General features: G+C 45.6%; 1 protein-coding gene across 1 annotated transcript in view; it reads right to left on the reverse strand.

Moving 5' to 3' along the window:
• Positions 1-8,908: 8,908 nt before the first annotated feature.
• Positions 8,909-27,248, reverse strand: part of LOC143301274 (DNA damage-regulated autophagy modulator protein 1-like) — a 28,873-nt gene continuing 10,533 nt past the window's right edge. Inside the window, exons 5-7 of the mRNA XM_076615448.1 lie at positions 18,044-18,224; positions 14,005-14,084; positions 8,909-10,995 (exon numbers count right to left, since the gene is read on the reverse strand). Of these exons, the coding sequence (XP_076471563.1) occupies positions 10,672-10,995; positions 14,005-14,084; positions 18,044-18,224 (585 nt within the window). The 3' untranslated portion in view covers positions 8,909-10,671. The remainder of the gene's footprint in view (positions 10,996-14,004; positions 14,085-18,043; positions 18,225-27,248) is intronic.

Consider the following 27,248-nt stretch of genomic DNA (forward strand, 5'->3'; position numbering starts at 1 on the left):
TGTGTGTGTGTGTGTGTGCTTCTTCCAACCACAAACTGTTTTATAAATCAATCTGATCGGTCATAATGAAAATTGTCACCAACCCCCCCTGTCAGATCTGTTTTATAAATCAATCTGATCGGTCATAATGAAAATTGTCACCAACCCCCCCTGTCAGGTCTGGGTATCGTCATTGCCTCTCTGCCTTCACTATCCCCCCTCCTCTCCCCCTCTCCCCATCACACACACACAAACACACATAAATGGATGTGCACACCCACACACACTGCTGCACAGATGTGCACAAACACCCACAGAAAAAAATCCAACCCATTTACCAGCAAATAGACAACGCAGATCAAACACCTTGGCTGATGCCATGATTTAGGCACCAAAGTGATTTTCTTTTACGGTGTGTAACGCCATTTCTTTTAAAGAGAGAAAAGAGAGAGAGAAAGAAGATAGGGAGAGAGAGAGGGAGAGAGAGAGGGGGGAGAGGGAGAGAGAGAGAGGGAGGGAGAGAGAGAGGGAGAGAGAGAGGGAGAGAGTGGGAGAGAGAGAGGGAGAGAGAGAGGGGGGAGAGGGAGAGAGAGAGAGGGAGGGAGAGAGAGAGGGAGAGAGAGTGGGATGGGTGGGGTGAGAATGGTGGTAAGGGGGGGGGGGAGTCAGGTGGGGGGAAAAGATTGAGAGAGGAGTGTGGAGGGTAGGGTAGGGCACAGACAGACCGACAGAATGGTTTATTCACATTTAGAGCCACAGCACTAAGTGTAGGCGTGTATGTAAACACAATATTACTCAATGGAACAGAATAAACAAATAAACCTTAACAGCACATCAAATATTTCAATTTCAAAAGTAGCTATTTCTCTCATTTTTTATGCCTTATACAAAAACAAGAACAATTGTGTTTGTCATTATTTGATATTACTTGACAACATAAACATGCATACACAGAGAGGTGCTTGTAATATTTAGGTTTTGTAAACAACTTACTACATTTCTTAGTGCTGGGCAGCAAAGAACAAGTGTACCTCATTTTGGAAAACAAACATGGATGCTAGAAATTCCATATCTGTACCTACATCATTTGGTGTTATGTTTAATTTCAATTTATAAGAACTAGTTTTAAGACAGCGCACTTCAACAAAGCACAGTTTGGTGTGGTTGGAGTATGGATGTGCATATATTTTTTGTAGTTATTTTTTCCTCTTTTCTATATATGTGTTCTGTGGCATGTCTTTAGCAGTCTAGTGTTTTTAACAGTGATCCTGAAGAATTTCAACTTTTAAATGAGATTAAAATAAAATAAATTATCTTAACTTTCTGAACACCTTTTTAAATCCAAGCCAACTGACAAATAAAACCTTTAAAAATCACCATCTGACCCTTTCCTCGTCTTGACCAAACCCCAGAGCCACAGTGAGACTGAGGCATGGCGGAGAAAGATCTGTTGACCAGGGGGGCTGTATGTATCCACTGGCATTTATTTTTCTGAGACTTTGTTGAACGTTTGGTTCCTGGTATTGGATTTTGTGACTAACACACTGCCCCCCCCCCCCCCCTCCCCCCATCCTCTCTATGGGATTGTTTTTGACACAAGAACATGAAGTGAAACTAGCATTGACTGTTAAGAGTCAGGATTTATATGTGCAAGATAGGTAGTTGTATACATTTACTTCTTGGTAGACTTGGGTATATTTAACAGTTGTGGAGAAGTGTTGGGATTTCTTGCTCTCGGAAAATGATCCAGTTACTAAATCGACACTTGTTTCCCTACTTCTGTTTCTGATGTTCTCCTTTAGACCAAAAGACGAATTACAACCATGACTTAGTCTACAGTCATGGGGCTGTGAATGGAAAGACTTTTGAAAAATAGATTTGAAGAATAGGCGAGTTAAAAGGGCACGACCCGTGTTAGTGGTCAGTCAGGAAGACTCAGAGTCAGTCTTGTGGGCAAAGAAGTCAACACCTGTGTTGGCTATGAATCAGAAGTGTGTACAGTCAGTTTCGTTCATGTATACCCCTGAAAGCGGAGTACGGCTGCCTACATGGTGGGGTAGAAACGGTCATACACGTAAAAGCCCACTCGTGTACATACGAGTGAACGTGGGAGTTGCAGCCCACAAACGAAGAAGTTGTTCATGTATTCCTTAAGGTGGTGAAGTGTGTTATATGCTTCACTTTTCTTGACTGGCTTTATTTCTTGTTGGGATCGGACACTTGGATGTTCTCAGCACTTTAATACCCTCTACTTTGGGTGGTTCTTGAACTGATGTGATTCGTCTCCATCACTATTCCAATTTGTATTTCTTGGATGTTATAGAGTCTGTTCTACTGAAACCCCCTTGACATTTAATAAATCTATCAAAATGGACGACTTATAAAGCTTATTTGGGGAGTCGTGTAAAGTGGTTCAGTTCTGTGAGAAGACATGTTTTTCCTGTTTATACCTTGTAAAAGACTTGCCGCAGTACTGGTTAATGGTGTCAGTTTATACTCAGCAAAATTAACTGAAACTGACTAGCTTGGGTTTAAGGACAATTTGTTTTTATTCTGGATGCTTTACAAATTTATTGGCAACTCAGTTTCTGATTGCTGGAGACACAATTTGTTATCAGCTGAATTGTGATTTATCAAGAACTTTAAGGTCATTTAAAAAAAATAGCTGATGGGGGTATTGTACACGTAATTGTAACAAACATGTTTGATTCAGAAACCTTAAGGTGTCCAGTACAGCCAGCATGTGTGACTTGCTGACACAAAGAAAAGTGGTTCACCGTTAAAGTATAAAATATAACCACAACTTGACTAAATGTAAGAATTGGTTTTGGTCTTTGAGTAACAGCCCCCCCCCCATCCCCCTCCCTTTCTCATACTATTTTGCTACAGGTATTATGTTTGGATATCATGTCTGGGTTGAAATGGTGTATCTTGTCTTGCATAAATGACAATGTTCGGTGACATGTCAGCTGATATACTGTGGGAACAATGAACACACACAACACACACACAACACACACACACACAAAACACACACACAAAACACACAACACACACACACAAAACACACAACACACACACACACACAAAACACACAACACACACACACACACACACACACACACACACACTGAAGCAACACTTCCAAGATAAACAATTTATTCAGAAGGCACAACAACTAACAGGAACAAAATCCATCAGCGGAAGACATCATAGTTATATTTGAGAACAAAAATATCCGAAAACAATGAAATCTTTTGTAATGGAGTAAGTCATGTGGTCATGTGTAAAAGCACTATCAATGACTGTTCTAATAAAAGAAGATGATATAAACAATAATCACCATTGATCACAACGCCAGAGGTAGCCAGCCAGACTCACACACACAAACATCAACAGCAGATCAGTTTCAACAGTAAATATGTCTTACATGCATAGCCCGCCCCCCACCCCCTTTATTTTTTAGTTCAGAAAAAAAAGTAAAAGGTTCCCTTGGTATCTGTATAAACACTTATTCAGTGTAAGTCAATAATGGTTATTCCACAACTCCACAACCTTGTTCTGAATTACCTTTGAAGCAAGAAACATATTTGAAGACAGTAAATGTTACCACAGCTAAATATATATGTCGGTGTATTGTTCGTCATACTACAGCACTGTCAAGTTCAGATTATCATCAAAACCATAAATATACATTTACATGCATACATACATGAAGACATGCAAACACATACATTGATGGTGTCTTGTCTTCTTCACAAATGCTGTGTTTTACTTGAGATTAACAGCTTGTACAATATATGACCACAGACACACAACAGTTTGAAGCTGATTTGTAAGGAGAGACAGACAGACAGGCAAAGAACCAGACAGAAAAGAGAGAGAGAGAGAGAGAGAGAGAGAGAGAGAGAGAGAGAGAATGACAAAGTGGATAAACAGACAAAAAAAGGGAGAATGATCTAAAGAATGAACAGAATCTTTATATTTCTGATGATTCTCCTGAAATGTTCTGGACTGAGACACTGACAGCCAAAGCGCAACAAGAATAAAGCAATCAAGTATATTGAACAATTATACAAAGTACAACACATACAGAATACTTATCTGCAGTGGTTTGCCTGAGGTGAGAACTGACTGGTAATGATTCAATACAGAACAAGATATACAGAACACTTGTGCAACAGTGGTTTGCCCGAGTCAGATGAGACATACAGGCAGCCATACTGTTCCCACACCACAATGCTCCCAGTTCTTTCCTCTCTGTGTTCATGGGCAACAACTCCCGTCTTCATTCACTGGGATCTGGGTGGATAATCATGGCTGTTTTTACCCTGCCATACAGGCAGCCATACTGTTTTCTGGGATGCTGCTACTGACGTGGAAGGTGGGAAAAATCTCCAACTTTAACCCACCAGGCAGTTATACCGGGATTGAACTCAGGACTCTCAGACTGGAAGTCTTGATGCTCCAACCATTCTGCTGTGTAGCCCCTCACATTTCTAAAACATGACAGATTCAGGACTGGGACTGACCAAGAGACATCCACAAATACTGATTCTCCTCAAAATATCTCAACTGGCACATATGCAGTGTCGACTCTAATGAACACTAATGTTAATAAACGAATGATTGAAGACTACAGTTTGTACATTGGTTAGTGAATCAAAAACAGCTGGCATATATTTTTCTTACAAAGTGTGACTAGATTTTAGATGATTGTCACACAATCATTGTCAACAATCATCACCAACAACCTCAGTAAAATCAAGGATTTTATCACACAAGACAATCTACCTTTGGTATCAAAATATGACATACAGATGCAACACAATTTCCCCCAGAAGTCTCAGGTACTACGTCTGATGGTATTTAAAAAAAACAACAACCAAAAAACAAAAACAAAAAAATGAAGATAATGTCTATACAAAAAAAACCCCCAAAACAAAGAAAGTACTTTGTGGGTTTAGCAAATGTTAAGGTTATAAAGAGATTTTTTCCCAAGCAAAGGTTAAGAACGTAGAGATATTTTCCCCAATGTCAATACACCATCAACAATTTCCAACACAAGGCAGAAATGTACACAGTATAGCTATGGTTGAAAGGCAACAGGGAGTTTGGGTAAACCGTTCTTGTTCTTGCTCTTGTTGCTTATAGTCCAACCGACTGCACAGGGCCATATCAGGACTGTCAAACCATACAAATGCTCAACCGTGTCAACACAAAACTGTCACATCAAAAAAGACACACACACAAAAACAAAACAAAACAAAAATACAACCTAAGACAAATCCAGAAAACACAGTTCATGACACAGTATCCCAACCATTTAGTTCCTTATGGCAAATAAGACTTGGCCATGCTGAGGACACCAGCCATTCCGCTTAATTTATTATTCCCAGATTACAAAAAGTTGTAAAAAAGGAAAAAACAATATTTCAAAGCCATACAAAAAATACATAAAAAAAGGCGATATAGGCAAATAACACTGCAGAATGGGCAGCTAGTGCCCATCCAGTGTTTACATCACGCTAACTTATCACCAAAGCAAAACAGCACAGATAGTACATCACAGACTGAGGAAAAGAGAAAAAAAGTGTCAAGGCTTGCTTGAAAAAAGAAAGGGGAATGGACTGGGAAGGCAGAAAAAGGAGACAACAGTGAAGATAGAAAAAAAAAAAGGGAAGAAACAAAGAGAGTGACAGAAAAGTGGACATTTCTAGCACAGAATTTCCAGAAGGCGGGGGTGCTGTTTCTACTGAAAGACCCCCGGCATCCCCACAGGGGACAATCAGAGAGTCCTCACTCACAGAAAAGACATTAAAATAACAGAAACAGTAAGTAGCTAACTGTGGGATGAATTCACCCCAATGATCAGAGTTGAAGGAGATCAGTTCTGTAGAAAGACAGTGTGTGAGGCATTCTGGTCATGTTTGATACAGCAACTAGGAAGAGAAGCAACACAAATATTCATCCACAAGTTGAAAAATGAAGAATTAAGGTGAAAGGCTAAAGGTACCTTAACCCTTTGGCCATTGAGGCAGTGAATACACATCCACTGTGTCCAGGGCTGGGCATAGGAAGGCAGTGAATTCATACCCACTGTGTCCAGGGCTGGGCACAGGAAGGCAGTGAATACACATCCACTGTGTCCAGGGCTGGGCATAGGAAGGCAGTGAATTCATACCCACTGTGTCCAGGGCTGGGCACAGGAAGGCAGTGAATTCATACCCACTGTGTCCAGGGCTGGGCATAGGAAGGCAGTGAATTCACATCCACTGTGTCCAGGGCTGGGCATAGGAAGGCAGTGAATACACATCCACTGTGTCCAGGGCTGGCACAGGAAGGCAGTGAATTCACATCCACTGTGTCCAGGGCTGGCACAGGAAGGCAGTGAATTCACATCCACTGTGTCCAGGGCTGGCACAGGAAGGCAGTGAATTCACATCCACTGTGTCCAGGGCTGGCACAGGAAGGCAGTGAATTCACATCCACTGTGTCCAGGGCTGGGCACAGGAAGGCAGTGAATACACATCCACTTAACCAACCTTTTATGCAGTGCCAATGCTAATTTCTTGCATACTTGCTATTGCATACGGCTTTCTGGGCCACTTTTATCTCCAAATTTATGTCTTTTACATTGTAAAGCAGCTGTCACACTGATGTATTTCACTAATGTTCAGCAGTCATAGGGTTAAACATGTGCCAACGCCCATCAGTCCTTGTAAATGGATATAAAAATAATCACAATGAAATCCTACCACGCTGTCTGTCAGTTAACAGGGCACTGCAGATACATCCCTCTCCTGCTACGTCCCTAATATCAATACACAGGGCTAAGGAGTACAGGAAATCTTGCATGTTTTACTGTATTTCAACATTATTTTGTCATCACAACCATCAACAGTCTTTGTTACTGGATACCAAAATAAACAAAATACGACTACTATAACCAAAATAATCACAACATAACCCTATTATGCTGATTGTAAGTGCACAGGGAACAGCAACTGTTTCACTTCAAGAAAACCATAAGCACAGTAAAGTCAATGCACACCTGTCATTGTGGTCACTGACTGGAAAACACAAAGTTCACTGAACATTTGAAAGCAACGATACTAGAGATCAAAAACATCAATCATAATTAAGACTAGATGGTTTACATACATTTGTGCATAAAACAGACATGATATACAACAGATGTGATCACAGTTATCAGACATGATATACAACAGATATGATCACAGTTATAATTAACATTGCTGCTTATCCCTTGGCAGAAAATTATTACCCCCCCACCCACCCCCAAACAAATCAGACGCCAACACACAGCCTCAGAAGATCAAAAAAACACAACAATAATTTCAGATCTGACTGAATTCATGACATCCAAACTGGACAGAAAAAAATAGTGTCATTCCAGTTGCTCAGGTAAGTCATCAGAATGGTCAGTTTCAAGCTGTTTGGGATCTTGCTGCAATCCTTTCCAGCACAACTATTACCTGCCTTACATAAATAATTTGTATTCTGAAACCAGTAAATATGTCCTTTAAGCATTCTCACACTATTCTGCATCTTTTTACAAATGACCATCTTTGTTCTGGACCAGTCAATGATAAAAATTAACCAGTTAAGGAAAAAAATGTGGCACTATATTGGAACTGGTGAGAAATGGTAAAATCTGCAGTTCAGCGGGTTAAAAGGTCTTCAAAAAAAATAACTGAGGTTTCAAAGATCAGAAAAACAAAATGTACAGTCAACTAAAAAAAAAAATCAATGTTTTACTGGGTAGAAAAACAACATGAACAGTTGACTAAAAAATAATCACAATATTTCACAGTGTTGTTATAACAGGTATAGTTGACTAAAAATTAACGATGTTTCACAGGGTAGAAAAACAATAGACACAGACATGTAAAAGTATTTACATGACAGAAAAAACAACAGGTTTAGACGACCAAAACAAGAATCACACTGTTTCATGTGACAGAAATCCACAGGTTCAGACGACCAAAACAAGAATCACACCGTTTCATGTGACAGAAATCCACAGGTTCAGACGACCAAAACAAGAATCACACCGTTTCATGTGACAGAAATCCACAGGTTCAGACGACCAAAACAAGAATCACACCGTTTCATGTGACAGAAATCCACAGGTTCAGACGACCAAAACAAGAATCACACCGTTTCATGTGACAGAAATCCACAGGTTCAGACGACCAAAACAAGAATCACACTGTTTCATGTGACAGAAATCCACAGGTAGTAAATGTTTTAAAAAATAATCACAATATTTCACAGGGTAGATAAAACAATAGGTAGAGAGGATTAATAGAGACAATAATATAAAAAAAAATCACAATATTTCACAGGGTAAAAAAAAAAACCAGGTAGAGAGAATCAACAGAGACATTTAAATAATGATCACAATGTCTGACGTGGTACAAAAACAACAGACACAGACAACTGAACAAAAATCACCATGTTTCACACAGCACAAAAACAACACAGACAACTGACCAAAAATCACCATGTTTCACACAGCACAAAAACAACACAGACAGACAACTGAACAAAAATCACCATGTTTCACACAGCACAAAAACAACACAGACACAGACAACTGAACAAAAATCACCATGTTTCACACAGCACAAAAACAACACAGACAACTGAACAAAAATCACCATGTTTCACACAGCACAAAAACAACACAGACAACTGAACAAAAATCACCATGTTTCACACAGCACAAAAACAACACAGACAACTGAACAAAAATCACCATGTTTCACACAGCACAAAAACAACACAGACAACTGAACAAAAATCACCATGTTTCACACAGCACAAAAACAACACAGACAACTGAACAAAAATCACCATGTTTCACACAACACAAAAACAACACAGATAACTGAACAAAAATCACCATGTTTCACACAGCACAAAAACAACACAGATAACTGAACAAAAATCACCATGTTTCACACAACACAAAAACAACACAGACAACTGAACAAAAATCACCATGTTTCACACAGCACAAAAACAACACAGACAACTGAACAAAAATCACCATGTTTCACACAGCACAAAAACAACACAGACAACTGAACAAAAATCACCATGTTTCACACAGCACAAAAACAACACAGACAACTGAACAAAAATCACCATGTTTCACACAGCACAAAAACAACACAGACAACTGAACAAAAATCACCATGTTTCACACAGCACAAAAACAACACAGACACAGACAACTGAACAAAAATCACCATGTTTCACACAGCACAAAAACAACAGACAGAGACAACTGAACAAAAATCACCATGTTTCACACAGCACAAAAACAACACAGACAACTGAACAAAAATCACCATGTTTCACACAGCACAAAAACAACACAGACAACTGAACAAAAATCACCATGTTTCACACAGCACAAAAACAACACAGACAACTGAACAAAAATCACCATGTTTCACACAGCACAAAAACAACACAGACAAGTGAACAAAAATCACCATGTTTCACACAGCACAAAAACAAGAAGTACAGCCTAATACATTTGACTAACAACATTTTAAAACATGTTCCCATCAGCTGAAAAATTTCATCAAAGACAGAAAGCAATTAAGATACTATGCTAATGATGCACAAAAGAAGAATTTTTCACCAGTATTCAGTTTGTTTCAAATCACTCCTTACAGCAAACCACATTTGTGTAGAATCACATATGTATTTTTCTTTGAAGAAGACAATGAAAAAAAAAGAAAGAAATATAAACAAAAGGAAATAAAAGTAAAGATTTTTTTAAAAAGGTAATAAACATGGATGATAAATATCATATCTTCACAAGAATCTGTAGCAACGACAGAAATCTTTACGACAAGCAGACAACAAAGAACATAAACGTGTTTGTTTCCAACGTAAACCATGTGTTCCTGTCAATAAAACAGCATGCAAAACAAGTCTAGCCTTCAAACCACTGTTCAATTCTCAATCAACAAAACATTGCAATCAGAAAGGTCAAACGTTTGTGCCATCAAGAGCTGACATCTGAACACATTTTACTGAACAGAACTGGAGCTAAACTTTGTGGCACCCAGCGCTGATCATAAAATCAGCATCATATCTTTACCACTTTCCACCAAGGGAATTTAAGGTGGTCAACATGGAAAACTATTGAAATAATAATAATAATAGTAATTATAATAAAAAAGATACCATGTTCAGCAGAATGGGCTGAAGGCGAATAGAAAAGTCAGTGAAAAAAACAACAACATCTGGGACCAAGCCCAGTTTAAAAGATCAGTTTCCAGTTCCTGAGTAATTGTAGAATGACATGCTTCCCTAAAAATACTTGACAGCAACTCATTTACACAAGCAGTAAACTAGTCTTCAAAGACTTTTTATTCTTATCACAAACACACACACACACATACGCAAAATAAATAATTGAATACATTAAAAAATAATTCAAAGACACACTGAAGGCAAATGATTGAAATATGAACCAAAAAATGATCCCAACTTCAGCAAATTTGTGCACACAACCCCACCACACACACACACAGGCATACTCAAAAACAAGTGTGCGCACACACACACACAGAGAAGAAAACCACCACCAAACACACTTCCTGTCCAACCAGACGTCCAACAAATCCCAAGACAGACCCAGACTCAATCCACACTGACCTTCCCAACCACCAGCTCACAGGAGAACGGTTCCAGACCGTTGCTATCCCCCCCTCCCCCATCGTGAGAACAAGCGTCAGCTTTTTCACAATCAGCACTGAGTGGCTCCCCTCTGGTCTCCGACAACTCCACCTCTCCACTGGTGATGGTGGCGCTGGTGTTGGTGTCTTCGTGTGAGGCGTCCATGGGGAAGATCATCACCTTGGTTCTCACCACTTTCCACTCCCCCACAAACGTCAGGAAGTACGCCGACGACAGGAACGCCATGACCCACTCTGCAAAGGTGGCGAACAGGTGTTCTGTGTAGCCCTGAAACACACAGTTCAACACTTTTTGGTGTTTACTGTAGGTTCTGTGTAGCCCTGAAACACACAGTTCAACACTTTTTGGTGTTTACTGTAGGTTCTGTACAGCCCTGAAACACACAGTTCAACACTTTTTGGTGTTTACTGTAGGTTCTGTATAGCCCTGAAACACACAGTTCAACACTTTTTGGTGTTTACTGTAGGTTCTGTATAGCCCTGAAACACACAGTTCAACACTTTTTGGTGTTTACTGTAGGTTCTGTGTAGCCCTGAAACACACAGTTCAACACTTTTTGGTGTTTACTGTAGGTTCTGTATAGCCCTGAAACACACAGTTCAACACCTTTTTGTGGTTACTGTAGGTTCTGTATAGCCCTGAAACACACAGTTCAACACTTTTTGGTGTTTACTGTAGGTTCTGTGTAGCCCTGAAACACACAGTTCAACACTTTTTGGTGTTTACTGTAGGTTCTGTACAGCCCTGAAACACACAGTTCAACACTTTTTGGTGTTTACTGTAGGTTCTGTACAGCCCTGAAACACACAGTTCAACACTTTTTGGTGTTTACTGTAGGTTTTGTGTAGCCCTGAAACACACAGTTCAACACTTTTTGGTGTTTACTGTAGGTTTCATGTAGCCCTGAAACACACAGTTCAACACTAGGTTTCATGTAGCCCTGAAACACACAGTTCAACACTTTTTGGTGTTTACTGTAGGTTCTGTATAGCCCTGAAACACACAGTTCAACACTTTTTGGTGTTTACTGTAGGTTCTGTGTAGCCCTGAAACACACAGTTCAACACTTTTTGGTGTTTACTGTAGGTTCTGTGTAGCCCTGAAACACACAGTTCAACACTTTTTGGTGTTTACTGTAGGTTCTGTACAGCCCTGAAACACACAGTTCAACACTTTTTGGTGGTTACTGTAGGTTCTGTGTAGCCCTGAAACACACAGTTCAACACTTTTTGGTGTTTACTGTAGGTTCTGTACAGCCCTGAAACACACAGTTCAACACTTTTTGGTGGTTACTGTAGGTTCTGTGTAGCCCTGAAACACACAGTTCAACACTTTTTGGTGTTTACTGTAGGTTCCATGTAGCCCTGAAACACACAGTTCAACACTTTTTGGTGGTTACTGTAGGTTCTGTATAGCCCTGAAACACACAGTTCAACACTTTTTGATGTTTACTGTAGGTTCTGTACAGCCCTGAAACACACAGTTCAACACTTTTTGGTGGTTACTGTAGGTTCTGTACAGCCCTGAAACACACAGTTCAACACTTTTTGGTGGTTACTGTAGGTTCTGTATAGCCCTGAAACACACAGTTCAACACTTTTTGGTGTTTACTGTAGGTTCTGTATAGCCCTGAAACACACAGTTCAACACTTTTTGGTGGTTACTGTAGGTTCTGTATAGCCTTGAAACACACAGTTCAACACTTTTTGGTGGTTACTGTAGGTTCTGAATAGCCCTGAAACACACAGTTCAACACTTTTTGGTGGTTACTGTAGGTTCTGTATAGCCCTGAAACACACAGTTCAACACTTTTTGGTGTTTACTGTAGGTTCTGTGTAGCCCTGAAACACACAGTTCAACACTTTTGGTGTTTACTGTAGGTTCTGTATAGCCCTGAAACACACAGTTCAACACTTTTTGATGTTTACTGTAGGTTCTGTATAGCCCTGAAACACACAGTTCAACACTTTTTGGTGGTTACTGTAGGTGCTGTATAGCCCTGAAACACACAGTTCAACACTTTTTGGTGGTTACTGTAGGTTCTGTGTAGCCCTGAAACACACAGTTCAACACTTTTGGTGTTTACTGTAGGTTCTGTATAGCCCTGAAACACACAGTTCCAACACTTTTTGGTGTTTACTGTAGGTTCTGTGTAGCCCTGAAACACACAGTTCAACACTTTTTGGTGTTTACTGTAGCATTTGTCAACTGATTTTTAAGTGTGGTACTCTAATTGAAAATTCAACTTATGCTGCTCATAATATTGTATATTACAAAGATGGCTTAAAAAATACACAATAAATAAAACACTAAAACAGCGGTCAACCTGTGTAAAATGCAGGATCATAAAGCCAACAAGAATCTGATGCATTGCTGCAACAGTAAATTAAATAAAAACAAAAACAAACAACCAACTAAACACCAAAGTCCAGAATATGATTTTAAAATCCATGAATATTTTGCTGTTAACATGCGTGCATGTGAGTGTGTGTGTGTGTGTGTGTGTGTGTGTGTGTGTGTGTGTGTGTGTGTGTGTGTGTGTACGTGTGTGTGTATGTGTGTTTCTGTGTGTGTGTGTTTCTTTCTGTGTGTGTGTGTTTCTGTGTGCACGTGTGTGTGTGTGTGTGCGCACGTGTGTGTGTGTACACGTGTGTTTGTGTGTGTAAGCGCAGCAATAAGCATGTGAGTATTTGTATAAGTGGATGTGTATGTGTACTTTTACATATATGTGTTAAATAGTGGATGTAAATTTCTGTCCATCAGTACAAGACCATGTGTATATGTATGTGTGTGCACACTTGCAGCAGATGATGAGAGAGGAGAGACAGCACTACAACCCCATACATGTCTGCATCAGGAGAGACAGCACCAGAACCCCATACGTCTGCATCAGGAGAGACAGCACCAGAACCCCATACGTCTGCATCAGGAGAGACAGCACTACAACCCCATACATGTCTGCATCAGGAGAGACAGCACTACAACCCCATACATGTCTGCATCAGGAGAGACAGCACTACAACCCCATACATGTCTGCATCAGGAGAGACAGCACCACAACCCCATACATGTCTGCATCAGGAGAGACAGCACTACAACCCCATACATGTCTGCATCAGGAGAGACAGCACTACAACCCCATACATGTCTGCATCAGGAGAGACAGCACTACAACCCCATACATGTCTGCATCAGCACACAAGCACACATGAGTTCAACAACACTCAGTGTCTGCACACACAGCACTCAACGGTGACGTGGCAATCAAGTACGTACTGGCTGCGAGGGTTTCCACTTCTTGATCATTTTGAGGGACAGGGGGAACTTGTCTATGGACAGCTTGGTGGTGATCAGCACTGCACAGGGTCAAGGTCTCTTTCAGGTCACCAAGGGTCAACAACTGACCCCCTTGTCTCACACACAACAAAGTACAACCTCAGCACTCTATGAACAAAGCTGCCCCTTCCTGTCGCTGTGGCTGCCTTCACCTCTACGCCCCACCCCGCTCTCTACAGTCAGCTTCAGATCCACTGTTTCTGAGTTCCCAGGTTCGAACACCCCACAATCAGCCAGCACTCTTTCTCTGGAACAAGATCTCTGGTTTCATTAACCCCCTGCACTAAGTTCTTTGAAGCCCGCCTCTTTCCAAAATAGGTCCCCCCTCACCCCTCGCCTCCAACCTCCCTGTCCATACTTTCCCTGGCTTTCTGTTTACATGAGTTGTTTGTTGAACTTTGGTCTTCCATCCCTGTGTGTCAGAGTTACACATGTGTCAATGACGGTGTGAGCCTGTTTTCATTTGTCCAGGAGAAGATAAAGCACAATACAAATATCATCCTATCGTTATTCTTTTAATCATCATTATCAGTTCACAACACTACACAGCTCCCGTCAGCCCCCAACACAGTACCCAGACCACAAGTACAGGACCTGTCAGCCCCCAACACAGTACCCACACCACAAGTACAGGACCTGTCAGCCCCTAACACAGTACCCACACCACAAGTACAGGACCTGTCAGCCCCCAACACAGTACCCACACCACAAGTACAGGACCTGTCAGCCCTCAACACAGTACCCACACCACAAGTACAGGACCTGTCAGCCCCCAACACAGTACCCAGACCACAAGTACAGGACCTGTCAGCCCCTAACACAGTACCCACACCACAAGTACAGGACCTGTCAGCCCCCAACACAGTACCCAGACCACAAGTACAGGACCTGTCAGCCCTCAACACAGTACCCACACCACAAGTACAGGACCTGTCAGCCCCCAACACAGTACCCACACCACAAGTACAGGACCTGTCAGCCCTCAACACAGTACCCACACCACAAGTACAGGACCTGTCAGCCCCCAACACAGTACCCAGACCACAAGTACAGGACCCGTCAGCCCCCAACACAGTACCCACACCACAAGTACAGGACCTGTCAGCCCTCAACACAGTACCCAGACCACAAGTACAGGACCTGTCAGCCCCTAACACAGTACCCAGACCACAAGTACAGGACCTGTCAGCCCCTAACACAGTACCCAGACCACAAGTACAGGACCTGTCAGCCCCCAACACAGTACCCAGACCACAAGTACAGGACCTGTCAGCCCCTAACACAGTACCCACACCACAAGTACAGGACCTGTCAGCCCCCAACACAGTACCCAGACCACAAGTACAGGACCTGTCAGCCCTCAACACAGTACCCACACCACAAGTACAGGACCTGTCAGCCCCTAACACAGTACCCAGACCACAAGTACAGGACCTGTCAGCCCCTAACACAGTACCCACACCACAAGTACAGGACCTGTCAGCCCTCAACACAGTACCCAGACCACAAGTACAGGACCCGTCAGCCCCCAACACAGTACCCAGACCACAAGTACAGGACCTGTCAGCCCCCAACACAGTACCCAGACCACAAGTACAGGACCTGTCAGCCCTCAACACAGTACCCACACCACAAGTACAGGACCTGTCAGCCCTCAACACAGTACCCAGACCACAAGTACAGGACCTGTCAGCCCCTAACACAGTACCCACACCACAAGTACAGGACCTGTCAGCCCCTAACACAGTACCCAGACCACAAGTACAGGACCTGTCAGCCCTCAACACAGTACCCACACCACAAGTACAGGACCTGTCAGCCCTCAACACAGTACCCACACCACAAGTACAGGACCTGTCAGCCCTCAACACAGTACCCACACCACAAGTACAGGACCTGTCAGCCCCTAACACAGTACCCACACCACAAGTACAGGACCTGTCAGCCCTCAACACAGTACCCACACCACAAGTACAGGACCTGTCAGCCCTCAACACAGTACCCAGACCACAAGTACAGGACCTGTCAGCCCTCAACACAGTACCCACACCACAAGTACAGGACCTGTCAGCCCCCAACACAGTACCCACACCACAAGTACAGGACCTGTCAGCCCTCAACACAGTACCCACACCACAAGTACAGGACCTGTCAGCCCCTAACACAGTACCCAGACCACAAGTACAGGACCTGTCAGCCCTCAACACAGTACCCACACCACAAGTACAGGACCTGTCAGCCCTCAACACAGTACCCACACCACAAGTACAGGACCTGTCAGCCCCCAACACAGTACCCAGACCACAAGTACAGGACCTGTCAGCCCTCAACACAGTACCCACACCACAAGTACAGGACCTGTCAGCCCTCAACACAGTACCCACACCACAAGTACAGGACCTGTCAGCCCTCAACACAGTACCCAGACCACAAGTACAGGACCTGTCAGCCCTCAACACAGTACCCACACCACAAGTACAGGACCTGTCAGCCCCCAACACAGTACCCAGACCACAAGTACAGGACCTGTCAGCCCTCAACACAGTACCCACACCACAAGTACAGGACCCGTCAGCCCTCAACACAGTACCCACACCACAAGTACAGGACCTGTCAGCCCTCAACACAGTACCCACACCACAAGTACAGGACCTGTCAGCCCTCAACACAGTACCCAGACCACAAGTACAGGACCTGTCAGCCCTCAACACAGTACCCACACCACAAGTACAGGACCTGTCAGCCCCCAACACAGTACCCAGACCACAAGTACAGGACCTGTCAGCCCTCAACACAGTACCCACACCACAAGTACAGGACCTGTCAGCCCTCAACACAGTACCCACACCACAAGTACAGGACCTGTCAGCCCTCAACACAGTACCCAGACCACAAGTACAGGACCTGTCAGCCCTCAACACAGTACCCAGACCACAAGTACAGGACCTGTCAGCCCTCAACACAGTACCCACACCACAAGTACAGGACCTGTCAGCCCTCAACACAGTACCCACACCACAAGTACAGGACCTGTCAGCCCCTAACACAGTACCCAGACCAAAAGTACAGGACCTGCTAGACAGCACCATGAAGGCTGATGACTGTTGATGTGATGGACACCATTCATATCACCACACCGCACTCATCAACACTGCTCACAACACCATTCATATCACCACACCACACTGCTCACAACACCAATCACCACACCACACTCACCAACATTGCTCACAACGCCCACAAATACTGTTCACGGCCTCACACACAGTAAACACGGTGAAACCATTGTTGACACCAAGACAAGACTGACACGTACAGGATGTCAGTGAGGGACTGTGACAGCCTGAAAAATGCAGGGAGTTCAAGGTCTGTACAGCTGAACAACTAGTCCCCTGTCAACTTCTCTGTGTTGAATGGGGAATCGACGGGCACAATAGCCGAGTGGTTAAAGCGTTGGACTTTCAATCTGAGGGTCCCGGGTTCGAATGACGGTGACGGCGCCTGGTGGGTAAAGGGTGGAGATTTTTACGATCCCCCAGGTCAACACATGTGCAGACCTGCTAGTGCCTGAACCCCCTTCATGTGTATATGCAAGCAGAAGATCAAATACGCACGTTAAAGATCCTGTAATCCATGTAAGCGTTCGGTGGGTTATGGAAACAAGAACATACCCAGCATGCACACCCCCGAAAGCGGAGTATGGCTGCCTACATGGCGGGGTAAAAACGGTCATACACGTAAAAGCCCACTTGTGTGCATACAAGTGAATGTGGGAGTTGCAGCCCACGAACGCAGAAGAAGAAGAAAAAGAAGAAGAATGGGGAATGCAAAAGACTGTGACATCAGCACAAGAGTAGAGAGAGAGACCGTGAAGGGTTAGAACTGTCAGAAATATAATGCGGTGCAAAGGAAAGCTGATACAAGGGATGGTGCAGTGCAGTGTGTGTGTAGCCCTGCCGGCTGTTTGAGGAAAGGATACTGATGAGGATGGCCATGGAGTAGAGCACGCTGAGGACCAGCCTGGCATGGCGGCACCACTGGCGGGAGCTGGGCAGGTTGGCCATCTTGTAGGAGATGAGGGACTGCAGCCAGCAGTACAGACCCGCCCCGCCAAATGCCATCCCCGCCCCCAGCAGGTGGACTGACAACAGGTTGTCCTCCTGTGTTCACACACATTTTAATTCACCATCAGGGAAGGCAGGGGATTACAAGTACCTACATAAAGATCCAGGTCACATTTTAATTCACCATCAGGGAAGGCAGGGGATTATATGTACCTACATAAAGATCCAGGTCACATTTTAATTCACCATCAGGGAAGGGAGGGGATTACAAGTACCTACATAAAGATCCAGGTCACATTTTAATTCACCATCAGGGAAGGAAGGGATTACAAGTACCTACATAAAGATCCAGGTCACATTTTAATTCACCATCAGGGAAGGTCGTAATTCACCATCAGGGAAGGGAGGGGATTAGAAGTACCTACATAAAGATCCAGGTCACATTTTAATTCACCATCAGGGAAGGCAAGGGATTACAAGTACCTACATAAAGATCCAGGTCACATTTTAATTCACCATCAGGGAAGGCAGGGGATTACAAGTACCTACATAAAGATCCAGGTCACATTTTAATTCACCATCAGGGAAGGGAGGGGATTACAAGTACACTCTACATCAACCACTGCTCTGTTTCCCTGTTCCCAGACACACACACTCTACATTGACCACTGCTCTGTTTCCCTGTTCCCAGACACACACACTCTACATTGACCACTGCTCTGTTTCCCTGTTCCCAGACACACACTCTACATCACCCACTGCTCTGTTTCCCTGTTCCCAGATACACACACTCTACATCAACCACTGCTCTGTTTCCCTGTTCCCAGATACACACACTCTACATCACCCACTGCTCTGTTTCCCTGTTCCCAGACACACACACTCTACATCACACACTGCTCTGTTTCCCTGTTCCCAGACACACACACTCTACATCAACCACTGCTCTGTTTCCCTGTTCCCAGATACACACACTCTACATTGACCACTGCTCTGTTTCCCTGTTCCCAGACACACACACTCTACATCAACCACTGCTCTGTTTCCCTGTTCCCAGATACACACACTCTACATCACCCACTGCTCTGTTTCCCTGTTCACAGACACACACACTCTACATTGACCACTGCTCTGTTTCCCTGTTCCCAGATACACACACTCTACATTGACCACTGCTCTGTTTCCCTGTTCCCAGACACACACACTCTACATTGACCACTGCTCTGTTTCCCTGTTCCCAGACACACACTCTCTACATCACCCACTGCTCTGTTTCCCTGTTCCCAGACACACACACTCTACATTGACCACTGCTCTGTTTCCCTGTTCCCAGACACACACTCTCTACATCACCCACTGCTCTGTTTCCCTGTTCCCAGACACACACACTCTACACTGACCACTGCTCTGTTTCCCTGTTCCCAGACACACACTCTCTACATCACCCACTGCTCTGTTTCCCTGTTCCCAGACACACACACTCTACATTGACCACTGCTCTGTTTCCCTGTTCCCAGACACACACACTCTACATTGACCACTGCTCTGTTTCCCTGTTCCCAGACACACACACTCTACATCACCCACTGCTCTGTTTCCCTGTTCCCAGACACACACACTCTACACTGACCACTGCTCTGTTTCCCTGTTCCCAGACACACACACTCTACATCACCCACTGCTCTGTTTCCCTGTTCCCAGACACACACACTCTACATCACCCACTGCTCTGTTTCCCTGTTCCCAGACACACACACTCTACATCACCCACTGCTCTGTTTCCCTGTTCCCAGATACACACACTCTACATCACCCACTGCTCTGTTTCCCTGTTCCCAGACACACACACTCTACATCGACCACTGCTCTGTTTCCCTGTTCCCAGACACACACACTCTACATCACCCACTGCTCTGTTTCCCTGTTCCCAGGCACACACACTCTACATTGACCACTGCTCTGTTTCCCTGTTCCCAGACACACACACTCTACATCACACACTGCTCTGTTTCCCTGTTCCCAGACACACACACTCTACATCACCCACTGCTCTGTTTCCCTGTTCCCAGACACACACACTCTACATTGACCACTGCTCTGTTTCCCTGTTCCCAGATACACACACTCTACATCACCCACTGCTCTGTTTCCCTGTTCCCAGACACACACACTCTACACTGACCACTGCTCTGTTTCCCTGTTCCCAGACACACACACTCTACATCACCCACTGCTCTGTTTCCCTGTTCCCAGACACACACACTCTACATTGACCACTGCTCTGTTTCCCTGTTCCCAGACACACACTCTACATCACCCACTGCTCTGTTTCCCTGTTCCCAGACACACACTCTCTACATCACCCACTGCTCTGTTTCCCTGTTCCCAGACACACACACTCTACATTGACCACTGCTCTGTTTCCCTGTTCCCAGACACACACACTCTACATCACCCACTGCTCTGTTTCCCTGTTCCCAGACACACACACTCTACATCACCCACTGCTCTGTTTCCCTGTTCCCAGACACACACACTCTACATCACCCACTGCTCTGTTTCCCTGTTCCCAGACACACACACTCTACATCGACCACTGCTCTGTTTCCCTGTTCCCAGATACACACACTCTACATTGACCACTGCTCTGTTTCCCTGTTCCCAGACACACACACTCTACACTGACCACTGCTCTGTTTCCCTGTTCCCAGACACACACACTCTACATCGCCCACTGCTCTGTTTCCCTGTTCCCAGACACACACACTCTACATTGACCACTGCTCTGTTTCCCTGTTCCCAGACACACACTCTACATCACCCACTGCTCTGTTTCCCTGTTCCCAGACACACACACTCTACATTGACCACTGCTCTGTTTCCCTGTTCCCAGACACACACTCTACATCACCCACTGCTCTGTTTCCCTGTTCCCAGATACACACACTCTACATTGACCACTGCTCTGTTTCCCTGTTCCCAGACACACACACTCTACATCGACCACTGCTCTGTTTCCCTGTTCCCAGACACACACACTCTACATTGACCACTGCTCTGTTTCCCTGTTCCCAGATACACACACTCTACATCACCCACTGCTCTGTTTCCCTGTTCCCAGATACACACACTCTACATTGACCACTGCTCTGTTTCCCTGTTCCCAGATACACACACTCTACATTGACCACTGCTCTGTTTCCCTGTTCCCAGACACACACACTCTACATCACCCACTGCTCTGTTTCCCTGTTCCCAGAACACACACTCTACACTGACCACTGCTCTGTTTCCCTGTTCCCAGACACACACACTCTACATCACCCACTGCTCTGTTTCCCTGTTCCCAGATACACACACTCTACATTGACCACTGCTCTGTTTCCCTGTTCCCAGACACACACACTCTACATCACCCACTGCTCTGTTTCCCTGTTCCCAGATACACACACTCTACACTGACCACTGCTCTGTTTCCCTGTTCCCAGACACACACACTCTACATCACCCACTGCTCTGTTTCCCTGTTCCCAGACACACACACTCTACACTGACCACTGCTCTGTTTCCCTGTTCCCAGACACACACACTCTACATCACCCACTGCTCTGTTTCCCTGTTCCCAGATACACACACTCTACATCACCCACTGCTCTGTTTCCCTGTTCCCAGATACACACACTCTACACTGACCACTGCTCTGTTTCCCTGTTCCCAGACACACACACTCTACATGACCACTGCTCTGTTTCCCTGTTCCCAGACACACACACTCTACATGACCACTGCTCTGTTTCCCTGTTCCCAGACACACACACTCTACATCACCCACTGCTCTGTTTCCCTGTTCCCAGACACACACACTCTACACTGACCACTGCTCTGTTTCCCTGTTCCCAGACACACACACTCTACATCACCCACTGCTCTGTTTCCCTGTTCCCAGACACACACACTCTACACTGACCACTGCTCTGTTTCCCTGTTCCCAGACACACACACTCTACATCGACCACTGCTCTGTTTCCCTGTTCCCAGACACACACACTCTACACTGACCACTGCTCTGTTTCCCTGTTCCCAGACTACACACACTCTACATTGACCACTGCTCTGTTTCCCTGTTCCCAGACACACACACTCTACACTGACCACTGCTCTGTTTCCCTGTTCCCAGATACACACACTCTACATCACCCACTGCTCTGTTTCCCTGTTCCCAGACACACACACTCTACACTGACCACTGCTCTGTTTCCCTGTTCCCAGATACACACACTCTACATCACCCACTGCTCTGTTTCCCTGTTCCCAGACACACACACTCTACATCGACCACTGCTCTGTTTCCCTGTTCCCAGACACACACACTCTACACTGACCACTGCTCTGTTTCCCTGTTCCCAGACACACACACTCTACATGACCACTGCTCTGTTTCCCTGTTCCCAGACACACACACTCTACATCACCCACTGCTCTGTTTCCCTGTTCCCAGACACACACACTCTACATGACCACTGCTCTGTTTCCCTGTTCCCAGAACACACACTCTACATGACCCACTGCTCTGTTTCCCTGTTCCCAGACACACACACTCTACACTGACCACTGCTCTGTTTCCCTGTTCCCAGACACACACACTCTACATCGACCACTGCTCTGTTTCCCTGTTCCCAGACACACACACTCTACATCACCCACTGCTCTGTTTCCCTGTTCCCAGACACACACACTCTACATCACCCACTGCTCTGTTTCCCTGTTCCCAGACACACACACTCTACATTGACCACTGCTCTGTTTCCCTGTTCCCAGACACACACACTCTACATCACCCACTGCTCTGTTTCCCTGTTCCCAGACACACACACTCTACATTGACCACTGCTCTGTTTCCCTGTTCCCAGATACACACACTCTACATCGACCCACTGCTCTGTTTCCCTGTTCCCAGACACACACACTCTACATCTGACCACTGCTCTGTTTCCCTGTTCCCAGACACACACACTCTACATCACCCACTGCTCTGTTTCCCTGTTCCCAGACACACACACTCTACATCTGACCACTGCTCTGTTTCCCTGTTCCCAGACACACACACTCTACACTGACCACTGCTCTGTTTCCCTGTTCCCAGACACACACACTCTACATCACCACTGCTCTGTTTCCCTGTTCCCAGATACACACACTCTACACTGACCACTGCTCTGTTTCCCTGTTCCCAGACACACACACTCTACACTGACCACTGCTCTGTTTCCCTGTTCCCAGACACACACACTCTACATCACCCACTGCTCTGTTTCCCTGTTCCCAGACACACACACTCTACATCACCCACTGCTCTGTTTCCCTGTTCCCAGACACACACACTCTACATTGACCACTGCTCTGTTTCCCTGTTCCCAGACACACACACTCTACATCGACCACTGCTCTGTTTCCCTGTTCCCAGACACACACACTCTACATTGACCACTGCTCTGTTTCCCTGTTCCCAGACACACACACTCTACACTGACCACTGCTCTGTTTCCCTGTTCCCAGATACACACACTCTACATCACCCACTGCTCTGTTTCCCTGTTCCCAGATACACACACTCTACATGACCACTGCTCTGTTTCCCTGTTCCCAGATACACACACTCTACATCACCCACTGCTCTGTTTCCCTGTTCCCAGACACACACACTCTACATCACCCACTGCTCTGTTTCCCTGTTCCCAGACACACACACTCTACATTGACCACTGCTCTGTTTCCCTGTTCCCAGACACACACACTCTACATCACCCACTGCTCTGTTTCCCTGTTCCCAGACACACACACTCTACATTGACCACTGCTCTGTTTCCCTGTTCCCAGACACACACACTCTACATCACCCACTGCTCTGTTTCCCTGTTCCCAGACACACACACTCTACATTGACCACTGCTCTGTTTCCCTGTTCCCAGACACACACACTCTACATCACCCACTGCTCTGTTTCCCTGTTCCCAGACACACACACTCTACACTGACCACTGCTCTGTTTCCCTGTTCCCAGACACACACACTCTACATCGACCACTGCTCTGTTTCCCTGTTCCCAGACACACACACTCTACATTGACCACTGCTCTGTTTCCCTGTTCCCAGACACACACACTCTACATCACCCACTGCTCTGTTTCCCTGTTCCCAGACACACACACTCTACATCTGACCACTGCTCTGTTTCCTGTTCCCAGACACACACACTCTACATCGACCACTGCTCTGTTTCCCTGTTCCCAGACACACACACTCTACATCGACCACTGCTCTGTTTCCCTGTTCCCAGACACACACACTCTACATCACCCACTGCTCTGTTTCCCTGTTCCCAGACACACACACTCTACATCGACCACTGCTCTGTTTCCCTGTTCCCAGATACACACACTCTACATCACCCACTGCTCTGTTTCCCTGTTCCCAGACACACACACTCTACATTGACCACTGCTCTGTTTCCCTGTTCCCAGACACACACACTCTACATTGACCACTGCTCTGTTTCCCTGTTCCCAGATACACACACTCTACATCACCCACTGCTCTGTTTCCCTGTTCCCAGACACACACACTCTACACTGACCACTGCTCTGTTTCCCTGTTCCCAGACACACACACTCTACATCACCCACTGCTCTGTTTCCCTGTTCCCAGACACACACACTCTACATCGACCCACTGCTCTGTTTCCCTGTTCCCAGACACACACACTCTACATCACCCACTGCTCTGTTTCCCTGTTCCCAGACACACACACTCTACACTGACCACTGCTCTGTTTCCCTGTTCCCAGACACACACACTCTACATCGACCCACTGCTCTGTTTCCCTGTTCCCAGACACACACACTCTACATCACCCACTGCTCTGTTTCCCTGTTCCCAGACACACACACTCTACATTGACCACTGCTCTGTTTCCCTGTTCCCAGACACACACACTCTACACTGACCACTGCTCTGTTTCCCTGTTCCCAGACACACACACTCTACATCACCCACTGCTCTGTTTCCCTGTTCCCAGACACACACACTCTACATTGACCACTGCTCTGTTTCCCTGTTCCCAGACACACACACTCTACATCACCCACTGCTCTGTTTCCCTGTTCCCAGATACACACACTCTACATTGACCACTGCTCTGTTTCCCTGTTCCCAGATACACACACTCTACATCAACCACTGCTCTGTTTCCCTGTTCCCAGACACACACACTCTACATCACCCACTGCTCTGTTTCCCTGTTCCCAGACACACACACTCTACATCACCCACTGCTCTGTTTCCCTGTTCCCAGACACACACACTCTACATCACCCACTGCTCTGTTTCCCTGTTCCCAGACACACACACTCTACATTGACCACTGCTCTGTTTCCCTGTTCCCAGACACACACACTCTACATCACCCACTGCTCTGTTTCCCTGTTCCCAGACACACACACTCTACATTGACCACTGCTCTGTTTCCCTGTTCCCAGACACACACACTCTACACTGACCACTGCTCTGTTTCCCTGTTCCCAGACACACACACTCTACATCACCACTGCTCTGTTTCCCTGTTCCCAGACACACACACTCTACATTGACCACTGCTCTGTTTCCCTGTTCCCAGACACACACACTCTACATTGACCACTGCTCTGTTTCCCTGTTCCCAGACACACACACTCTACATCACCCACTGCTCTGTTTCCCTGTTCCCAGACACACACACTCTACATGACCCACTGCTCTGTTTCCCTGTTCCCAGACACACACACTCTACATTGACCACTGCTCTGTTTCCCTGTTCCCAGACACACACACTCTACATCACCCACTGCTCTGTTTCCCTGTTCCCAGACACACACACTCTACATCACCCACTGCTCTGTTTCCCTGTTCCCAGACACACACACTCTACATCACCACTGCTCTGTTTCCCTGTTCCCAGACACACACACTCTACATTGACCACTGCTCTGTTTCCCTGTTCCCAGACACACACACTCTACATTGACCACTGCTCTGTTTCCCTGTTCCCAGACACACACACTCTACATTGACCCACTGCTCTGTTTCCCTGTTCCCAGACACACACACTCTACATTGACCACTGCTCTGTTTCCCTGTTCCCAGACACACACACTCTACATTGACCACTGCTCTGTTTCCCTGTTCCCAGACACACACACTCTACATTGACCACTGCTCTGTTTCCCTGTTCCCAGACTACACACACTCTACATCACCCACTGCTCTGTTTCCCTGTTCCCAGATACACACACTCTACATTGACCACTGCTCTGTTTCCCTGTTCCCAGACACACACACTCTACACTGACCACTGCTCTGTTTCCCTGTTCCCAGAACACACACTCTACATCACCCACTGCTCTGTTTCCCTGTTCCCAGACACACACACTCTACATCACCCACTGCTCTGTTTCCCTGTTCCCAGACACACACACTCTACATCACCCACTGCTCTGTTTCCCTGTTCCCAGACACACACACTCTACATTGACCACTGCTCTGTTTCCCTGTTCCCAGACACACACACTCTACATCACCCACTGCTCTGTTTCCCTGTTCCCAGACACACACACTCTACATCACCCACTGCTCTGTTTCCCTGTTCCCAGACACACACACTCTACATTGACCACTGCTCTGTTTCCCTGTTCCCAGACACACACACTCTACATGACCACTGCTCTGTTTCCCTGTTCCCAGACACACACACTCTACATCACCCACTGCTCTGTTTCCCTGTTCCCAGACACACACACTCTACATTGACCACTGCTCTGTTTCCCTGTTCCCAGATACACACACTCTACATTGACCACTGCTCTGTTTCCCTGTTCCCAGATACACACACTCTACATTGACCACTGCTCTGTTTCCCTGTTCCCAGACACACACACTCTACATTGACCACTGCTCTGTTTCCCTGTTCCCAGATACACACACTCTACATCACCCACTGCTCTGTTTCCCTGTTCCCAGACACACACACTCTACATTGACCACTGCTCTGTTTCCCTGTTCCCAGACACACACACTCTACATTGACCA

Source organism: Babylonia areolata, chromosome 27 (genome assembly GCF_041734735.1).
Source record: "Babylonia areolata isolate BAREFJ2019XMU chromosome 27, ASM4173473v1, whole genome shotgun sequence".
Taxonomy (NCBI): Eukaryota; Metazoa; Mollusca; class Gastropoda; order Neogastropoda; family Buccinidae; genus Babylonia; species Babylonia areolata.